Below are 22,712 nucleotides of genomic sequence, written 5' to 3' on the forward strand. Positions count from 1 at the left end.
TAGGGGAAGATGCGAGATATGGGCATTAAGAAGGTGAGGAGGAGGTAAAATGGGTAAATTGTAGGTGAAGTAGGATGGGAGGGGTTTTAAAGGTGGTAGGGCCAGGATTGAGGGGTACAAGAGGGATTAAGGGAAAAAGTGGTAACACGTGGTAAGAGAGGGAAGGTGGAGGGGAGGGGGTTGGTGAAAAGCGACAGAGAGTCGCAAGGGACAAAAGGAGAAGGGTTTGAAAAAGGGGAAGGGTCTTCGTTCACTGAGCCTGTTAGTAGAGTGAAGCCTCTATCGAGAGAGAGACTCCTGGAGGCAGATCGCGAGTCGCAGGAGACTAAAACTGCATCATCGCCAGGGGGAGGCAGAGCCCAAAACCTAGAAATCGCAAAGCTCAAAGGAGATCTGGTAGGTGCATCAGGGCCAACGTCAGTCGTAGGTGCCAAAATGGTGCAAGGAGTGTTGCGAGACAGAGAATCAGTCGTCAGGTCCATCGTCTGGAGAGGGGCGAAGCGATTTAAAGTGGTTGAAGGACCAAGGAGCAATGCAGATGTCTGGCTAGCTGGCAGAGTGGCAGAGATGATGCAGGGAGACAAAGCCGTCGCAGGCGCAAGAAGAGAGGGGCCTTCCCTGCCCGCAGGTGAAACGAAGCTCAGCTTTGCACGACGACGATTCCTGTTGGAGCGGCGGCGAGCTTTCAGTCGACCCCTGCTGGGAGATCTGGAGGGGCCAGAGGCCAGTGGGGGGGAGCAAGAGAGCATCGGAAGCAGTCGGAGGTTCAGGGAGTCCCAACGGAGCCGGAGGAAGCGATGAGTGGCAGGTGGCTGTTGGAGCCAAAGGCGACTGCAGGACTTCAGGGGAAGCCGAGGGGTCGTCGAGATTTGCAGGGCTATCCGCCGGAGGAGAAGACTTCCCAGAGCAATTCTTGGAGTGGTGACCAAAGACGTGGCAGTGGATAAAATAAGGAGGTAGCCAGTCGTATTTGATGGGTTGTTCAAAACTGAATCCGTCTTCGTCTACAATGGAGATGGAGGAGGGGGGAGAGTGATCAGCCGAAATGTCGATACAGAGATGAGCGAAGGACAACCTGTCCTTCTTGAGGGTACGCACGACAGTGTAGAGAGGGTAACCCACTACTGAGCCAATCCTGCCAAGGCTTTCCTGGCTCCAGAAATGGAAAGGAAGGCCAGGGAGGGAGATCCACAAGGGAATAGTGTTGTGGTCGACCTTGTGGAGAAGGGTGTAGGGGTTCCATTGTCTGAGAAAGATGGGTTTGTTGCCTACAAGCCAGGGAGCACCATTCAGAGCACAAGCCAAAGAGTCGTCTGAGAAGAACTTGAAAATGAACACGCCACTGTAAAGGAGGAAAATGTCCAGGGAGCCCTCAACTCTCCACTGCTTGGAGAGGGGAGACCTGACGGTGTTGAAGGCGGGCCTGGAACCGAGAAAATGTCCAACTAGGCAAGACTGCCACTTGGAGATCTCAGGGGTCAGAATTTCATTGGGGAAGAGAGCAACAGAGTTGCCATTTTCTGAAGGGGGTTTGACGTAGTGAAGGGTAAGGCCAGAGCTTGGAGGGGTGAGGAAGGGCTGGAGAGCAGGGAGGCCCAGGATTTTGAGCCGCCAGGGGTGGTGGAGCCGGTGATAATAGGTGGAGTGGTGGAGGGGGATGGTGGGGTGGTGGTGGGGGAAGGTGGGGTGGTGGAGGAGGGAGGTATGATGGAAGGGGTGACAGCCGGGGTGGATGGTGGGGTGGAGGTGGAGCAAGCAAAGGGGGTGGAGGAGGAGGAGGTGGCGGAGGGGAGGGAGGAGGGTGGCGGCTGGTTCATCCTATGAATTCTCACAGAGTTTGTAAGCAACACATGGCAATTATGGCTTAAAACAATCACATAGAGCATGGTTCAACAAGTTCAGCTCTGTTGTTACTTGGTGTGATTTTACACAATGTTATTCTGATCAACCTGTATTTGTTCAACACCGGAGTTCTAGAGCGGTTGTATTGGCTGTCTATGTCAATGACATTATTATATCTGGGGATGATGCATCCAGGATTATAGAGTTAAAATCTTATCTGCATTAGTACTTTTAGATGAATGACTTGGGTGCCCTCAGGGATATTCTTATTATCGAAGTGCTAAGTAGTAAGAAAGGGATTAGTTTGTCACCTATGTTAGATCTCTTGTTAGAAACTGGTATGCTTGCTTCTAAACCTATTGATACTCCTATAGATCCGCACTAGAAGTTTGGACACATGATGACAAAGAATTTGATGACAAGCACAAATACAGAAGGTTAGTAGAGAAACTCATTTACCTTACTATTACGAGGCTGGATATATCTTTTGGTGTTGGGAGTTATTAGTCAATTTATGGAGTCACCCAAGAAGAATCACTGGGAGGCAGCTTGTCAAATATTAAGGTATCTGAAGGAGCTCCAGGAAAGGGGTTCATTTATTGACCTCATCGGCATGTTGATCTGGTCAGATTTTCTGATGCAGACTGGGCTGGAGCTGAAGGTGATAGGAGATCTACCATACATTATAGTACATTTGTTGGATGCAATCTTATCACTTGGAAAAGCATGAAGCAAACAATTGTGACTAGATCCAGTGTTGAGAGTGGGTATCGAGTTATGCCTCATATTGCAGCCAAGTTGATGTGGTTAAAGTCACTACTGCAAGATTTGCGGTTTCCGGTTACTAAACCAATGAAGATGTTTTGTGATAATCAAGCTGCTATATACATTGCCAGTAATCCTATGTTTCATGAAAGAACCAAACACATTGAAGTTGACTGTCATTCTGTGAGAAATGCGATTATGAAGAATTTAATACATACTCCATTTGTTTCTTCTGTAGATCAGCTGGGTGATATGTTTACCAAGCCTTTATTTAGTCCTACTTTCCGGAAGAGCTGTTCCAAGCTGAGCATGGATGATTTATATGCTCCAACTTGAGGGAGGAGTGTTAAGATATGTACCGCAGGGCTGTTTAGTTCTTTGAAATTCGTCACGATAAGGGGAGTGTCCCTATTGTGATATATGTTTAGCTCAGTTAGTTTAGTTAGTGTTTAATTTCTAGTTTAATTCCTCTTGTAAGTAAACGTCAACTCTTAGTAGGTTTTCTACTAAGAGTCTAATTGCTTGTATTATAAATGAAGGCAGCAGGGTACCACGATATATTAATCTGAATCTATCGTGGTTTAGGATCTCTCTTCTCATCGTCTCCCACTGTCTATCTTTCTTATTCTCTCTCACATCTTCAAGCATTGGTTGATTGACTGGTTATTGGTTGTCTTTTGTTTCAATACCAATGGTTCAAACTATCGAGTATAATGATATTTCTTGACCATTTAACGTAAGAATCCAATCTCTGCCCTTACATCTTGTGGTTTTCAATTGCAGTTCTACTCTCAGTTGGAATTTGAAATTTCAAGTTTGAACCCAGATGATATGAATCCAAGGCCTAAGGTGCTTAAGTCCCATCGGAGGAGAATCATAAGGAAGATGAGATCTCTTTATATTTATAATTAAGTCCTCACTAGCTTTATTACATGTAACACTTTTTTTCTTATTTTGTTATATGTTTATACACCCTAGCTTCCAGAAATACCCTCTACCTAAACATTTGTTTGAATTGAATTCTGAGTCTGTTTTTCTATTCCAAAAGGACCCTCAACTGCTCACAGTATTTACAAATTGCCACTACATCTTTAAATTGAATTATTCACTATTCTTGTGGGCCCATAGTGATCCCAAACAAGGTTTTGTGACCCGGGATTGCCTATAAAAAGAAAGGAACAAAGGTAAAAAACAGATATGGAAACTTGACATGATAGAATAACTGATATAGTACATCTCCATTAGACATCATTTGACGTTTTGACATTAGCATCACTTGCCTCCTTTTTATTAACAACATGCTTCCCTATAGTTTTTAAGTGACTTACAATAGCGCAATCTCAAGGTAATTAGAAAGTACATTTACGGTCAGACGAAAAAGTAAATCTTGTCGCTAGCTCAGTTATTGTCTAGTGATGATCAGCTGTGTAAGTCAACCAAAGCAACAGCTTCTTAAAATAGGATAGTACATAAAAACTCAGAGAACTGCAGTGATAGTTCAGAAAACTCAGGAGACATTCTGAAATTGTCAAGAACATAATGTAGTTCTTGATAGGGTAAAGCCCTACTAGAAGCCAATTAAACCAGGACCACTAACAAGGAACTAAGGGGCTGTTGGTTCTGCAGTTTCAGTAGGACAGAATTGCAGTTTTAGGTCAAATCTAGGGCTTAGGTTAGGATAATGGAAGGGGGGCTTTGGGGGTATGACTAGGCAGGTTTATAGGACTCTAATAATGTAGGTATTATAGAGTTTTTAAGTGTTTTGAAAATTCTGTAAAACTGGGCAGTAAGTCAGGATCGACTATGGGATTTGGGAAAATTAATGAAGGATGAGAGGATTAGGGTTTTGATGGACAAATATGGTTGGGCAGCAAGATCTAGGGTTTAATGGAGTTAGGGTTTATGGGATTCAAACAAAAAATAAAGAGGATCGATCGGGGGGAAAGGATTAGAGGGTTAGAAGAAGAAATTGGGTGTCAAACTTACTGGGGATTCCACTGGCAGCAGCTTGAACAGATGTGAAGGATAGAACCACCTTCGAATTGAAGAAGATCCTCCCAGCTGTCACGGCGTAAGGAGTCAACCGGATTCCACCAGTCCCTTTCCACCTTGATAGAACCACAAGGATGCACACCCACAAGGAGCAACACTCAACAGAGCAGGGCAGCAGCAACGGCAGCAAACAAAAGCTTTTCATTAATCAAATTCGTATCCAAGGCCTTGCCTCCTTACAACCTTATATAAAAGACTCAAAAATAGACTTCTACTCTAAAAAGGAAAGGTCTAACCCAATCCTTAACCTATTAGGTAACTTAAACTGACTAGGAAACTAAAATACTAAAAGAAATAGACTCAAAACATGGCTGAACTTTTAGAGTCCTAATCCAGCCCAACTTACATCACATGACCACTTAACCAAGTCACATCATTACTTAAATTGAACCAATTTGAACCGGTTCAATTAAAAAAACATAACAATAAACTAAGTATTGGGCTAATCCCGTATGCAACCTATATACCCCTAGTTTAGGCTCATTAAAGTGGCCTATTACATGGAAAACCCTTGGGATCAAAGGCCCAACATATATATATCCCAACCCTAGACTTATTCCTAATAAAAGAAACCCAGTTTGGTGATAATTCTGCATCAGGTATCAGCTGCCATGTTACTATGTTAGTGCCTCTCAGCTGTGCATATACCATGTGCACGGCATGTACTTTCCATAATCCATATTATTCTAACAAGTAACAACTTAGCCAACAAGTACCATAAATTCCTCGTATGAGAAATGACTAAACTTGATACAGTTTCAATATAAAGAAACCAAAGCAAACTGAGGAAAGGGAGAAGAATATTAAGAGAGCAAAACTTACATGCAGGATGATCCTTTCTCGCTGCAAAGATCCCAATAAATATGCATGATAATGAAAACAGAACAGGTATAAGGAAAGCAGGAGCAACCCGATTGATAATTTTGACGCCACCAAATACAATAAATGATAGGATGATGGTTACAACAATCCCATAAATTTGCAGGTCATGTATGCTAGGACTTGAACCTCCCGCAGCATTAGTAACTGAAATGAAGAATAACAAGGAAAGAAAAACCAAAAATAAACACAAAATTAGAAGGTGAGGATATCCATAAACATCAAGTACAATGTTAGGACAGATATACTCCAAGTTTTCCAGAATATAAAATTCCATCAACAAATGGGATCTAAGTGCACATGATGCTTGTGCAAGGTGTAGCCTGGAACCCACTATTTAATGCACTGCCAACCAGCTATCTCCTAATTGAATAGTCAACTTAATCATATCGCAACCAAACTTATCAAGAAACCCAGAAAAAAACTTCGTACCGCACATTGCTACAACCAGTCTGTCACATTAACATGGAGCACATGGCAAACTACATCTTGTCATTCACACCACATATGATGATATGAAATATACGTATGGATGATATTTATCATGTTCATACCAAGAGAATGCACGTCCTAAAAAATTTGGGCCTGTGATATTTTATACCAGTGTCTGTAAAAATAAGCAATGCCCATCTAAAAGGTACAAGTGATGCAAATTAATAACCTCTACTTTTCTCTTTATAAGTTATTCGATATCTGAATTGAAAAAACCTAAAATTAGCATAAAAAGGACTGGCACAAACTGGGAGCAAAGTGGTCAAACACAGCAGCAAAGACTTTGAACATCAACAAGTACAGGAAAATTACCTCTAAAAATTCCAGCACCTGGCACGGCATCTAGGAAGGTTTCTACTGCTCCCAAAACATATCTGATAACACCAGCAAACCAGAAAGCATGAAATAAAGAAAATATTACTGAAAGGTAAAGCATAAGATACAACATCAAAACAAGAGGACAAATATGACGAACCCTCAAGTTCACATAGACTTCTACACTAGAAATGGCTTATTTAAAAAAAAGAGGGGGGGATAATTCAATCTTACAGAGCTCCAGCAACTGCATTCCCAAGAAAGAAGCATAACCCAATGCTAACTCCAACCTCTGGACCAAGGGCTCGACCAATGAGATAATATGGTCCACCACCCTGGAGCAAGTAAAATGTATGAATGAAAATGTTAGCATTGAATTTTACCATCAAACATACACATGAAAAGGTGTTATGTCCCCCCCCCTTGTATTTTTTTATTCGTTTTGAATCTTAATAAAGTTCCAGGGGCTGGCCCGGATCCCAGAGAAGGTTCGGGTTAAAAAAAAAAGCATAGTAACACTCAAGACAAGGTACAATGAGAATGTTACATCTTTTGTCATCTCTAAACATTATATTTTATCTGAAATACTTTACAACATTAAAAATGCATAATAAGAGGAGAAAGTTGCTCAATGCTTGGTTATTTGGATTCATTAGCATTGGATACATAGGGTTTTCAATGTATCAGGACAACACGATCTGATCATCTTCGCCTAGAGAATGTTTCTAGGTGACAGATAACATTTTACAATAATTCCTGCCATTATCAACAGGTACGATAAAAGTCAAAAAACATTCCATAGTTATAGTCCTCTATCTTATTTATTATACTCTTTTATATATTATATTGGTGTACTGTTTAATAAATCCTATTTGCTAGGGTTTGCATAATCCAACACATTTTACTGGTGCCAACTAATAAACATAGAAATGCAACTGAGAGAAATAGCATATGATGTACCTTCATTGCACCATTAGTTGCTATGGCACTTAATGATATTCCGGTGAGGAAAGTGCACAAGTTACAAAAGGCGACCAACAACAGTGACTCGCCTATACCTGCCATACCAACAATCCTGCAGAAGGAATATTCATCCATTAACCACTTTTCAGGCATTCACAGATAAATAATTCCCTAAAAGAACACAATTATTATAGGCTAACAAGACAGTTCACCAGAAGGATTCTAATAAAACAGGAAAGCTAAAAAGCAGAATCTACAATTTAAGAATAACAGGAAATGCAATTAACTCCAAATCATCACCTAGAATACCAGACATAGTTAACATGGCTTCAAGGTGAGGCGAGAAGGTGGCCTAGCGCCTTGTTGCCCCTAGGCAGGAGGCATCGCCTTGGCACACTACGTGTCCCTTCAAGATATAGGAGGAACTAGGGAAGTACCTTAATTCAATAATTCTATTCTAATGATTCTCATTGGGGATACATTGTAATATCCATGCCCAAAAGGCAGGGCTAATTTAGACTTTTTTCACACTTTGTCGCAGATTCAATGTCCGTGGCTAACTGAGAATTATGATTTATAATGCACGATCACTTGATTTCCAGGTGAGTTTTATGATCTTACAAGATAGTTGATGATTTTATAAGTTGGCCGATGTGATGAGTGGATGATTGTGGTAAGGAATTATCCAGTGTATTGATAGTGTAACTAAACTTGAATTAAATATTTGTTTTTGTAACCTTAGTTGTAACGCCCCAAGAATACGGCCTAGTACCAGCCCGCCAGAGAGATCGTTGAGGGGTCCCCACCAAGACACGGATGGAGGGAGATCCTAAGCTATTGATAAAGAGTAGTCTCCTCTACTTGGTATGACACGTTTTAAAGCCTTGAGGCCCATTGAACCAGAGAGGACAATATCATGCCAATAGAGAGACTGGGTCATTACAGTGGTATCAAAGCAAACTCCCGACACCGGTGGTGTGGCCACAGCGGGGACGCTATGCTTGTAAGGGGGGAGATTGTAACGCCCTAAGAATACGGCCTAGTACCGACTCGCCTGGGAGATCGTTGAGATTTAGCACTCATATTTGCTTATTTATGAATAATATCTTAAGTAAATGAAATACAAATACAAAAGCATTTACTTAAATGATATTAGCCATAAATAAGTGTGTTTGTCCTGTGTCTGTCCTGGTTTCTAGCATAAGTAAGTGTCTGTCCTGCTTTCCCACTAAGTGAAACTCCTATTTGGACTTTGTTTTTGCAAAATCTGATAGTGTCATTGTGTTTAAATGGCCTGAAATAGGCTGAATACCAAGTTTTAGACCCAAACTAGGTCTAAAACCCACCGAGATGAGGCTTCGTGTCGAGAAAAAAAAAGTTGCACCAACTCGGCGAGATCGAGATCTCGACTCGACTCGGTTTTTCAAGGGTCCGAGTTGGCACCGAGACCCGAGTTTTCGAACCTTGGACACGGCTGAGTACCAGGGGGTTTGGGAGATCGATGAAGGGGTGCAAACTTAGTCCCACATCGGCTAGGGAGGGAGATCCTGAGCTATTGATAAAGAGTAGCCTCTTCCAATTGGTATGACGCGTTTTAAAGCCTTGAGGCCCATTGGGCCAGAGAGGACAATATCATGCCAATAGGGGGGCTAGGTCGTTACAATAGTAAATAAGTGAGCATCTAGTTTATTGGTTGACTTGTTACTACATATGAGCGTGAGGTCTAAGGTTCAAGTCTCTTTACAAGCATTTAACAGGATTTTATATTTTAGGACTTTATTTTGATTCCTAGTCTTTAGTGGGCCCCACTTTGTATCTAACACTAAATTGGATGGAATATTGTGCGTGCAAGAGAGGGAGAGAAATTGTTATTGATTGTGGTGAGTAGGAGAGAGGAAAAAAAAGAAAGGAAGAGAGTAAGTAATTGGTTGTGGTGAGTAGGAGAGGGAAAAGAAAAGAAAGAGAGAGTGTGAGAGTGAAAGAAGGAAAATGAAACAGAAAAATAATAAAAAGAGGGAGTTAAGAGTGCATGTGAGTAGGAGAGAAAAAAGAAAGAAAGAAAGAAGGAAAGAGAGGGAGTTAAGGAGAAAGAGAATACTCGGTTGTGGTGAGCAGGAGAGAGAAAAGAAAGAAAGAAGGAAAGAGAGGGAGTTAGAGAGAAAGAAGGAAAAGAGGGAAAGAGAATACTCAGTTGTGGTGAGTAAGAGAGAGAAAAGAAAGAAAGATACGAGAGAGGTACTGCTGTAGGTGTCTAGAAATAATAAGAAAATATCACAGCAAGAGCCCAGTTTTTTTTTTCAAAATTATTGAGAATCTCTCATATGTACAAGAGGAACCTATTTCTGAGTTGCTGAAATCAAAAAGAGATGTTGAAATCCTATTTCAGCTAGGAATCTAAGAAGGAATTCAAGGGAAAGTCCGAGAACATTTTTTAAATCCCATCTGGAGTCCTGGAGTCTTATGACTCTGTTGTGTGGCATTAGAAGACTCTACAGTTGTTATTCTTGATGCGGCCGGGTTCTATGGATAAGAATCCATTCTATCTGGGATTTCATATACGATATAGAATGTTTGAGTGCTAAAGAACCTTGCTGCTTTTATTAATCCGAAACATTGTGGAGTTTCAAATTGGTTTGGACACAATAGATAAGGTTACTTGTGGACTTGACTAAAAAACTTTCATAATCTACCAATAGTGAATTTCTACAGTTTGAATCATGCATAAACAGGAAGATGCAGTAACTTTTGCCAACAAAATGCATATAAAACTTCTTCAAATAGACATGTACAAATGTTAAATTTATTTGACCAACAGTACACATCAAGGCACACCATGACAGATTAACCAAAACATAACAGCAGGAAAAGTAAATTTTTACCAAGAAAATCGAATATAATAAATAATTCCCAAGATGCTCTGAAGGCATGGCAGAAAGACTCCCATCATTGTCCCCAGCTTAAGACCAGATGGCTGCAGGATGAACCAAAAATTCCTACCATCAAAGGCATGGCCAAGCCATCTATATTATAACAGAAATCTTGCTATCTACTGTGAAAAGCATCAATGGATTATTAAAGCTTTTTCAGGGGTACTCAAGGTACCAAAGCCTTGACCTGATGCACAATTCAAATATGTATAAAAATATTAACACACTCAGAAGCACTTTATAATATACATAAATTAAAAAGCTAGTATAAAATAATTTAGAAATTTGATTTCTCAATAAAGTTCTATTCATCAAGAAAATAATAAGTATGAAAATGAAATAAGACAGTTACATAGAATTACAAGTAATCAGCCACAAGCACATAAGTAATGCAGAAGATAACAACTCCAAAGTTCTAACGTCTAACAAATAAGGAAAATTACAGAGAAAGATTTATCTGCTCAACCAAAGCAAGCCATAAAGGCTGTGCAGCGGTGTGTGACACATGCTTTTATAATACTGGCACTAATTACCATTTTATTCCAACAGCATTTCAAAATATCCAAGTAAAGCAAACTACAAGGACTAAAGATCATGAAAGAAAAGAAAAAACGGTCCAAGAGTCTTCCCTAATTGAAGGTAAGAAAGTTGAAAAACCAGCTAAGCACTGAAACACAAAGAACATGGTTGACATCATATGTAACTACCATGCATCAAGGAAACCCTGTTTGCATTAAGCAACCCCCAAAAGAAAAACAAAAATAAGGGAAAAAGCATGAATGGGTTGCTCCTGAAAAAGCAAACTGAGTTATATAGGAATCATTGAGGAAACAGGTCACAGCACTGCTGGGTGTTGGCACAAAAGTATAATCCCAGAGACTGAATATCAGCCTTTTGTTAAGGTTAGGACCAACCCTTCTGTGAAGAGTTTAATGAGAGTTTGGGGTAGGAGAAAAATTATGACTCTTGGACTCTCTAAGTTGAGTTTTTTTAACACACCCCACCCAAACCCAACCCCCCCCCCCCCAAAAGAAAAAAAACATTTGGAGAAATAGAGCTAATCCATCCTGTGCCTGTCTCTAGACGCAGATTTAGTGCCCAGGTGAAGTTTAGCGGAAATGAATGAATTTTCTGTTTCCCTTACCTTTCAGCCCTGCTAAAGAAATAAGTCTACCGCAGGGGTTTTTTGGGGGGGGGGTGAATAAAAATTCACTACCAAAAGGAGAGATAAAAGGGAACCCCCCAAATTAAGAGGGGAAACAAAACAGAAAATACAAGACAAACAAAAAAATAGAAAGCACAACCCCTAACAAGGGGGAGCTAGGGGGATGGAGCAGGGAGGGTGGGAGGCCCCAAGAGACAACAATATGACTGTTCCTTGGGGAGCTAGTACATCTGGAAGAAATCCCAGACACTTTACTTTTGACATCAAAGACTATGGAGTCCCAAATCTGCTGGATGGTTGTTGAATTCGAAGTCCATTTCCTGAGGTTACGCTCCATCCAAATATGAGAGACCGTAGCACCAAAAGCAAGCTTTTCCACCACATCACAGATAGACTTACCAATGAAGGTTATATCAACCCAAATCCATTCCTGTAGTTTTTCGGGTTATCTTACCGGGAAATCTGAGAAGCCTACTGCTGCTGGTCCATCTCAGAGGAAATGGAGTTCAGACAACTCCCCTGTCAGGTCTTTTCTTATCAATTCCATGAACCCTAATATTGCCCGAGGTTACCTTTTGCTAGATTCGGCTCCCAAGATCTAGAAGGCGGGTAAGGATACCTATTCTCAGGTCGACAATGATGCCCAGGTGTATGAGCTCCACAAGAAGATCCATGACACTAAGCAGAAAGTGATGACGCTTTCCCAGTACTATTCAGAGTTGAGAAGTATATAGCAAGAATTAGATTATTATGATGATTTTTCTGCTACTTGTTCCACCGATGCCACAAACTTCAAGAAACGGAAAGACGAGCTCCAAGTGTATGATTTGTTGGCTGGCCTCAACATAAAGTTTGATCAGATTCGGGCTCATGTTGTGAGTCGTGAACACTTTCCTACACTAGAGCAGGCATATTCCATGGTTCAAACCAAGGATAGTCGTCATACTGCGATGTTGCAACCTATCTCCTAGGATCGATATGTACTTTTTCTGGTTCAGGATCTTCATCTCATGGGGGTTTATCCCGTTCTACTGATCGCCCTATTTCAGACAAGGAGATGGTGAAATCTTATCACTATGAGAAATAGTGCCATACCAAGGAATTTTGTTGGAAGCTTCATGGTCGTCCTACTAATGGCCATTCTCATGGTCGTGGCCATGGTTCGGGATGAGCTCAGGCACATCATACAGAGACCTTTGATATTGCTCCCACAGGGGCATCTCTATCTCAGGAAGAGCTATTGACTCTCCGTCGTCTGATGACCAAGTTCGAGACATCTCCTTCTCCCTCTGTTGCCTCAGTTGTCTACCTGTCAGTGACCTCTGATTCAAACTTTGCTCTTTCAAGTATTTCTGTCGGTGGCTATTGTGCCTCTTTTGAATTTGTTCCTTGGAATATCGACTCAGGGGCCACCAACCATATGACTGGTTCTTCCCATATGTTCTTTCTGTAGTTTCCTAGCTCCAGTAAGGGCCAAGTTCGAGTTGTTGATGACTCTCTCTCTATCTCTGGGAAGGGATCTATTAAGTATTCTCCTTTATTATCCTTATTTGAAATGTTACATGTTCCCACTGTCTCTACTAATCTTCTCTCCATTAATAGTATTACTCGGGACTTGAACTGTAAAATAACCTTTTTTTTTTCTTTCGCATTATATTTTTCAGGACTTGGCAACAGGGCGAACGATTGGCAGAGGTAAAGTGGTTGGTGATTTGTACCTGCTAGATACTGGGCTCCCACCTTCTTCAGCTTTGAATGCTCAAGCTCCACTTGGTTCCTCTATAGTTGCTTTATCTCAGTTATATCAGTGACATCATCATTTGGGCCACCCCCCTCTTGGTACTTTAGCAAAGATTTTTCCGAGTGATGCAAATTCATCACCAAATAGAACTTGATTACTAAGGAATAAGTCTAAGGTTGGGTTATATACATGTTGGGCCTTTGATCCCATGGGTTTTCTATGTAATAGGCCACTTTTATGGGCATAAGATATGGGTAGTTAGGTTGCATACGGGATTAGTTGTTTTAGTTCCATACTTAGTTTTATTTTGGTGTTTTTGTTCTTAAATTGAACCGGTTCAACCAATGGTTCAATTTAAGTTAGTTTACTTTTAAGTGTTTGTGGGGCTGGATTAAGACTCTGTTTTGAGTCTATTTCAGTTTCTTAGTCAATTTAAGTTACCCAATAGGTTAAGGATTGGGTTAGGCTTTCCTTTTTTGAGTAGGAGTCTATTTTTGAGTCTTTTATATAAGGTTTTAAGGTAAGCAAGCATGGAACACGAATTTTGATAATAATGAAAAGCTTTCGCTGCTCTTCTTCTCCATTGAAGATTTTTGTCTTGTGTTTGATCAAGGCTGGTGTGATCGGTGTTTGATCTGATTGACACCTTGCGGTGGGAAGCCCGGGTGATTCATTGGAGGGATTGGTGTTTGACCCAATCGACACCTTGCGGTGTGAAGCCCGGGTGGTTCTTTGAAGCTTTCTTTCAATTCTTTGAAGCCCAAGATTCAATCTTTATTCAAGAACATCAACCAAACAAGTTGCTGCCAAGATTTCTCTGCAACGACAGTAAGTTTGATCCATCCCATCAATACCCATTCTTCTCATAATCCTCCAAACCACCCCAAAACCCTAATTTTCCCACCCATCTCTTGAAACCATCCCATCTCCTAAAATTCTTAACAAACCATTCAGCTAATAACACCTTCACATAATTGGATCGAGTATTCTCCTGCCCAATTGGAATACTTGAACCAAGCTGTTTTCCCAGTACCCCATTCAAACCACAACATCCCACCTATTTCTGGAGATCATCCCATTACCCAAATTCTTCACAGACCAATCCAACCATCAGAAACACACCATACCTGAATCAAATTTCATTCCCTACACTAGGAATAATCGATCCATACCCTAGCCCCAAATTCCCATCCTAAACCCTAGATCCCCCTCTTTTCCTCTTTTCCAAAACCCTAAACCTAAGTTGCTGCCCATTCAAATTTACACACTTCCATCCACCAAAACATCTCAGGACCTTCACTGATAGACTCCCCTACCTTGACTTGAAATAACCCCAACCCCAATCCGAATGGTTTTTTTTATGGTTCTTGTATTTTTGCCAAGCAAACACAGTCAATTTATTCCCCATTTGCTAATAGAAATTCAGAACCTTTTACTTTAATTCATTTTGATGTGTAGGGCCCTGCCTTGTGTGTTTCAATGGGTATCAGTGGTTTGTCATTTTTATTGACTGTCATACTCGACTTACTTGGGTTTATTTGTTACATCAAAACAGTGAGGTTTTCGCTGCTTCAGCTTTTTCATAAAGATGGTTCAGACTCAGTATGATTCCAAGATCAGAATTCTTTGCACTGATAATGGCAGGGAATATGTGGATGGTTCGCTCCAGTTATACCTGGCTGATCATGGCACTATTCATCCGATGAGCTGTGTTGATACTCCGGCTCAGAATGGTGTGGCTGAATGCAAGAATTGACATATGTTGGAGGTGGCTCAGTCCCTCATATTTGAAATGAACGTGCCCGCCCAATATTGGAGTGAGGCTGTCCTCACAACTACATTAATCGAATGCCTTCCCATGTTCTGAAGTCTTGCTGCCATACAGAGCTGCTACTTGGCGGCTCCTCCTTTATTGTTCCTCCCAAGGTATTTGGATGTGTGTGTTTTGCCCGCAATCACCACCAGCATGGGAAATTAGATCCCTGCGGTCTCCGGTGTATCTTTCTTGGCTATTCAGCAATGCAAAAGGGATACAAGTGCTATCATCCTCCATCTTGTTGCATGTTTGTTACCATGGATATGGTGTTCCACGAAACTGAGGCATATTTTTCACCCTCCATACCTCTTCAGGGGGAGTCATCTCTACGGGAACATGTCCTACTGGTTGCCCCAATGGAAAGTCCCTTGTCCCTTGAGGAGGACAGTACTGTTTAGGAGGACAAACACACAGTGCCTGCCCCAGGGGAGCCCACGGTTTCTGCTCAGGGGGAGCCTAAGGAGCCCACGGTCTCTACTCAGGGGGAGCCCAATCCGTTGAAGGTTTTTGCTCGCTCTCGTTCTCGGCATTGACAGAAGCAAGTTGATGCTACCACTACCACTATGCCAAGCTAATCGTTACCTTCGGATCCAAGTCCTCCTACTCCGTCTCCACTTTGTAAGTCTTCTTTTCCTAATACTCCTACTAAGGATCCTACACTTGACTTGCCTATTGCTATTCGCGGACTTGCACCCAACACCCGATTTCTAATGTTGTCTCATATAATGCCCTTTCATGGAAGGCTGCTACGATTGAAGAGATGAGGGCACTTGGGAAGAATGGCACGTGGGACTTGGTACCTCTTCCTTCAGGTATGAAACCTGTGGGCTGCAAGTAGGTGTTCACTGTTAAACAGATGATGGATGGAACGGTGGGCAGATACAAAGAAAGCCTGGTTGCCAAGGGTTTTACTCAGACATACAGCATCGACTACTAGGAAACATTTGCTCTGGTTGCAAAAATGAATATCCTTCGCGTGATTCTCTCTTGTGCAGTCAACTTGGGCTAGGAGCTACAACAACTTGATGTGAAAAATGCATCACCACGGAGAACTCGAAGATGAGGTATTTATGGATGTCCCTCCCAGTTTCTCTAGCCAAGAAAGCCAAGGCAATGTGAGTAAATTGAAATGAGCTTTTTATGGTTTGAAGCAAGACATACAACATCGACCACTAGGAAACATTTGCTCTGGTTGCAAAAATGAATATCCTTCACGTGATTCTCTCTTGTGTAGTCAACTTGGGCTAGGAGCTACAACAACTTGATGTGAAAAATGCATCACCACGGAGAGCTCGAAGATGAGGTATATATGGATGTCCCTCCCGATTTCCCTAGCCAAGAAAGCCAAGGCAATGTGAGTAAATTGAAACGAGCTTTTTATGGTTTGAAGCAATCTCCTAGAGCATGGTTTGGTCGTTTCCATAAAGCAATGGTGTCAGTTGGCTCTAAACAGAGTAACACTAATTATACTTTGTTCACCAAGAAGTCAAGTGAGCTCATTACGGTCCTCTCATCGTATATGTTGATGACATCGTGGTTATAGGAAGTGATGCTGCAGAATTGCTCCGTTGAAGACCTTTTTAGGCACAAAGTTTGAGATTAAAGACCTAGGAAAGTTATGATACTTTCTTAGGATTGAGGTTGCTCAATCAGCTCAAGGAATCTTCCTTTCTCAACGGAAGTATACAGTTGACCACTTATCTAACACAGAGGTGTTGGGTTGCAAACCAGCTGATACTCCACTTGTGGCAAATTCCCATCTTAAAAGTAAGGATGGTAAGCCTGTTGATAAAGGAAGCCACCAGAGATTGGTTGGAAGATTGATCTATCTCTCTCACACTGGGCCAGATATTTCATTTGATGTCAGTTTGGTTAGTCAGTATATGCATGATCCCCATCATGCACTTGGAGGGTTGTGTATCGAATTTTGAGGTATCTCAAGTCAGCTCCTGGTAAAGCTGTTCTTTTTTCTCCTCATAACCACCTGCGTATAGAGGCCTTGTAGCTTAGGGAGGCGGGTCTAGCGAGCTCTCGCTCTTTCCTATTCCCGCAAAAAAACTTAATTGATAAGTCAGACGGCTCTAACTCGAAGATTGATTTTTAGGCTAGGCTAGTTCCAAATTCAGATTCAGGGAAGGATAGGAATTCACTAGGAAAACTTTTCTATTAATATAACTTTCTTAAAATTATATTAATAGAAAAGATTAAAATTTCAATTTATTTAATAATATGACCGAGGACTATCTATCTGCATCAAAAATAACTACATAATCTGGTTGTTGGTTTGACCCGAAATTGATCTTCTTGTTTCTCGAACAGATTTTTTTTTAACTTGAACAATTGGTCAAAAACCCCCCGATCCTCCATTGAGAATCATTGATACAACCGATTCTCGTCGCCCGCTCCCACGAACTAGACCAAGTATGCCGTGAACCATGAACCTAAAAACGAACACCTAACCAGAACGACGTTCCTGGGTCCTCGCATGCAAGCGGTAGAGAATGTCACGGCTACGCCCCTGAATGCAAGAGGGGCGCCTATGAAATCTTATTGGAACTGTCCATATCCAGTTCATCCTTCGGAACCATATCACACCCCGGATCTGATGAAATAGGATGACTTGAGACGGTATTTTGTAAATACGTAATTATCTTAAATATATCAACCATTTCTTTATTTTCCGATCGCCTAGAAGGGACAAAAGAAACATCTTGTTCTTTCTTCAACTATTTCTAATCTCTAGTGGACTTCTCAGTAGGATTCATGAATGGTCTTATCAATACACAAATGTATAACTCCCCGCTAATGCTGGTGGATCGAAAAGATCAATGGCTATTGGACTATCGGGCTCTGCCTTCACTGTTAGATTAACGCATTGGGATGCTAGAACAAGCAAGGATGCTAGCACTAGTCTTGCTGCTAGTGATGGGTCTTTAACGGATGCTACTATTGGTGGTTGTTCTGCCTCAACCGAATCAACAGGATCTCTGCCACCGCTGCAACAACAACAAAGCCATAGATTCTTGTACTTGCGTCGTCCATACTGCAAAACTAATTGAGCTGCTGGCATCAAGGGCCGGAGAATATATGTTGCTGATGAAACGGGGGGAGCATGATTTAACAGATCAACACATATGGATAGCATGAGAAAGTTGTTAACGGCTAAGTCCATATCGCATGATTAACGGATCATCAATTATGCAGATTGGGCTGGTTCTCCCAATGATAGAAGATTTACCTTAGGATATTGTACTCTTGTTGGTGGCAATCTAGCCACCTGGCGAAGTAAGAAGCAGACAGAGGTTGCTAGATCAAGTGCAGAGGCTGAGTTTAGGGCTATGGCCCATGGTATTTGTGAACTCCTGTGGCTCCGAGGTCTTCTTCAGGATCTATGTGTTCCAGTTCAACTTCTGTTGTAGCTTTACTGCTAGGGCTGTAACCATGGTACAAAATTTCGCGATATCGCGAAATTTCGGTAATTTCGGTAGGGCCAAGACGAGATGGGCTTCTGAAACGAAAAAAGTTCAAATTTCGGTATATTTCGTAGAAATACTGTGTATTGAGCAGTAAATTTCGGTACATTTCGGTATAATTTGGTAAATTTCGTAGAAATACTTTGTGTATTGAGAATTGAACTATTGACTATTATGAAGTTTATGAGTTATGACTTATGCGCTTATGGCTTTATGAGTTTAAACTTTAAACTAAAGGCTACATTTGACTTTATTTTTGTTTCATTACTTTGTTTAAATTTCTTATAATGTCTTTTAGTACTTAAACAATATGTATTTAACTATTTTATACAACAGGGTCCGACCGTATACAGTCAATCAAGGGTGCAAACCCAAAACACCACTTTGAGTTCATTTTTTTGCAATATGAAGGTTTAAATGTGTTTATTTAGCTTAAATAAGGGTGTCCATGAAGTATCAGGCCTAGATATGGCCAAATACCCACTGAGATGGACTCCCGAAATATTGCAGAAAAAATGCAATATTTTGGCGAAATTTCGCCAAATTTCGGATATTTCGGATATCTCGGTAGGCTCGAGATACCGATATATCGTGAGATATAGTACTATAGCTGTAACAGGGTAGGGTTGGGCCGGGCTTTATAAAACCCTAGCCCAACCCTGAGTCCCCTTAGCTAGGCCCAAACCCGACCCGACCCTAACTCGAGGCTCGAAAAATCCAACCCTGACCCGCCCTCAGGGTCGGCCCGGGGCGACCCTGATTGGCCCTGATATTGGGGAGGGGTAAGGAAGATGCATGGGTTGTAATTGTCTGGGGAGAAAATTAACAATTTTAGGTAAAATAACACTATAATAAAATGTTTATATTACTTATTATCTTCATATGTAATATATTATATAACAAAATGTGGGTGGCATTTAAAATTTATAATATATATATATATATATTTAGGAAAAATTACATTCCCCTCCCCTGTACTTTTCCCTAATTACACCTTCCTCCCCTTGATTTTGCCCAATTACATATGATTCCCTTGTAGTTTTCGAAAAATTACTAAGACCTCCCTGCCGTTAGCATCTGACTGTTAAGTGCTGATGTGGCATAGTTAGTTTTTTTATAATGCCCAAACTAACCCTGGGCCATTGTGAGATGACCCATTCGCCCTTTCTTCTATCTCCCAACTTCATCTTCAACTTCTGAACCGTGAAACGCCGGCGATGATACCCCTACCAGGTTCAAAAACGCCGGGACGATATCCTTGGAGTCTAAGAGGGTCAAATCTTATTCAATAATGATCCATATAAAAGGAGGGAAAAAATGAGAATGCTTTGTCAATATTTTGAACAACTCAGCTATCTGCAGAATCTGAAAATATGTGAGAAATTGGTCTGTCTCATCAGGGCAGGTTTGATATCTTTACCCCTTTGTTTGCAGAGAGATTAATCACTCTTGCTTGATTTTGATTAAATCATCTGTTCATGTGATGCACTTGTTTTCTTAGGAAAAGGTTTAGAGGATGGTTATTCAATGTATGAATAGCCACCTATCTGGATCATACAGAGAGCTGTTGTGGCCATTCTGGTTTGCTGGAAAGATAGGTACCTACTGAAATGTCTATATCTCAAATTTTATGGTCCATTGGGTGTATTGTCCCCCCCCCCTTCTTTTTCAGGTGTGATTTCAGTTGTCAAAAGTTTAGATTTTTTGTTTTAAAGAGAAAACAAAAAGTTGCAATGCAGCTGTGGAAAGGTCTAAAATATTCTTTGTAATCAAATCTCTTCAGCCAACGTGTCCTGAGTTATCATAGGCAATAACACAAAAAAAGAATGTCAAGACATCCCATTCCTAGTGATGCAGCTGGTATGTAGAGAGGAGAAAATTGCTTGATCGATACCCTGTTTTGGTCTTTTCCAGCAGTAGCAGTCTTCTAAAAGAATTCCAGCAGCAGCAGTTGCTAGTTTCAAATTTGGTTTTGTAGTTTACTTATAATTGTATTTCTTCTGGAAGGTTGATTAAAGGTTAGAGTAGGCGTTAGACGACGCATAGAATCTTCTGTTATTGCTCTGAAAAAGTTTGATCACAGGTTAGAGTAGCTGTTAGACTACTCTCTAGTAGATTCCCTAGGCCATCCAAGGGAGGATTTCTACCTCTTTATTTACTTCTGTTATTCCAAGTTCTCTGCAAATTCTTGTTCTTAAATCTGTTCCTGTCTGTTGCTTCTTAAATCCTTATTTCTGCAGATCAATTCCAGCCCTATTACGAAACCTGCGGATACCTGGGATTGAGCCCCTTAATTTTCATGTGAAAATCATATTGCACTATGGAGAGGACGAAATGAACAAAGAAGAAGCAATTAACCTTCGCCAAAGAAGGAGATGCTTGGAGGTGGCTGTCGCTGGAGATGAACAAAGAACAAGCCCTAATCGTTGTCCTCTGATAGAGATGATGAAAAGGGTAGAATTGACATTGCATTTTTTATTTTTATTAAAGGGTAATATTGTATTTTCCAACCATAAGGGGTAACACCGTCATCCATAAGGGGTCAAAGTGTAATTGGGCAAAATCAAGGGGAGGAAGGTGTAATTAGGGCAATGTACAGGGGAGGGGGATGTAATCTTCCCTATATTTTATAGTATAACTTAAAACAGGGTCAGGCCGGGCCAGGCCAGGCGCAGTCCGAAGCCTCAACCCTGACCTGATCTGACCCTGACTCAGGGTTAGAAATTTCCAGCCCTAACCCGCCCTCAAGGCCAAGATATCTCAACCCAGGCCCTATTCGGGCTTAGGGCGGGCCAAGGCGGGTTAGGGCCGACAGGGCCAAACTTACACCCCTATTTACTACGATAGCAAATCAACCATCAGCAAGGCTCATGATTGAACGAAGCATGTTAAGATCAATCGTCACTTTATCAAGGAAAAGTTAGAACAAGGAATTATCTGCATTCTGTTTAAGTTTGAGGAGCAGTTAATGGATGTGTTTACTAAGGGTCTTAGTGGAAAGTTTTTTCATCCAATCATATGCAAGTTGGACATGTGTGACATTTATGCACCGACTTGAGGGGGAGTTGTAATATGGGTACAAGAGTTATTGTCTTTATTTATTTTCAGGGGTATTTTTGTAATTATACCTATTCTAGAAAATTCTCTCATTTATTATAAATAAAGTGGGGCTGTGGTCATAAAGACACAAGCCATTATCCCTAAAATTCCACCAAATTGGAAACTAAGTTCCCAGAGATCTTGAATTCTATTTTGTGAACCTACTACAAGACACAATATCCTCACATTGATCATCTGAATAGTAGAGGTTACGACATCAACAATATATGCCTTTTCACAATAAGGAACTATAAATTATCAACAACAGTTTCTTTTGCCACCGTTTCATGCTGGAAGTTTAGTTCTTTCTCTTGGAAATTTGTGATCCACTAGAAGTTTAGTTCTTTCTTTCTCTTGGAAATTTGTGATCCACTGTATCCTACTGGAAAGTATATAAGATCTACTTCCTAGTTGGTGCACTAAAGCTTGTGGGCTCAAAAGAAATGCTTTTAAGAACATCTACTCCTTTCGTAATCTGATGATGGATACGGAAATAAAAATATAAATAAATAAAAAGAGATGATTATTATAAAACAGGAAGTTCAAAGAATTTTTCATCTAGTCTTGTTTTAACTTCCATATTGAGCATCAAACTATAAATATCCTACTGCAAGAGACAGGACCTCTAACTCCCACCCTTCCATTTCCTTTTTTCCCCCCACTTCGCTCACCAAATGAACACCCCCCTCACCAGGAGAGAGAGAAACACCTCACTCCAGCCTCCTTAGACTCACATCTCAAAAGACTTTCCAGCTCTCTGACACCCAACATAAGACTGTCACAACCTCAAGTTCAATATGATTAATCTGCCAATGGGCCAGCAAGGAAGGGTCCCTTTCCTTCACAGCTTTATTAAAAGCCTACAGACATAAACAATCCTTGCAACAAAATTGAATCTCACCTGTGTACAACAAATTCCTCATAAACAATTAACTTTCTTTGGTACATTTTAACATTGGCAGGCCTTTTGTCCATGTCCATGGTCAGGGTTGACAGTCTTTTAGAATAGTGAAATAAGTAACAAAATTTTAATTTGAACTCCAGAAAATAACATAATAAAAGATCATTTTTTAGTCAGTTTTGTCGTCAAATTTCTCCCACTTCTAGGTTCCAGGCAGTTTTTTCAGCAATAGAAAAGCTTAAAGTCTTTAGAGATCGACTTGCATCATCAAATAGCTAATAG

The 22,712-nt window shown here is 40.9% G+C and overlaps 1 protein-coding gene across 2 annotated transcripts in view; it reads right to left on the bottom strand.

Annotated features, from left to right (window-relative positions):
- LOC122640444 (cation-chloride cotransporter 1-like) overlaps positions 1-22,712 on the bottom strand; it is a 72,066-nt gene that overhangs the window by 47,487 nt on the left and 1,867 nt on the right. For both annotated transcript variants that reach the window (XM_043833645.1, XM_043833644.1), the window contains 5 exons: positions 10,188-10,279; positions 7,306-7,420; positions 6,580-6,680; positions 6,343-6,404; positions 5,482-5,685 (listed from right to left, as the gene is read on the bottom strand). In XM_043833645.1, the coding sequence (XP_043689580.1) occupies positions 5,482-5,685; positions 6,343-6,404; positions 6,580-6,680; positions 7,306-7,420; positions 10,188-10,279 (574 nt within the window). The remainder of the gene's footprint in view (positions 1-5,481; positions 5,686-6,342; positions 6,405-6,579; positions 6,681-7,305; positions 7,421-10,187; positions 10,280-22,712) is intronic.

The sequence above is a fragment of the Telopea speciosissima genome, chromosome 9 (assembly GCF_018873765.1).
Source record: "Telopea speciosissima isolate NSW1024214 ecotype Mountain lineage chromosome 9, Tspe_v1, whole genome shotgun sequence".
Classification (NCBI taxonomy): Eukaryota; Viridiplantae; Streptophyta; class Magnoliopsida; order Proteales; family Proteaceae; genus Telopea; species Telopea speciosissima.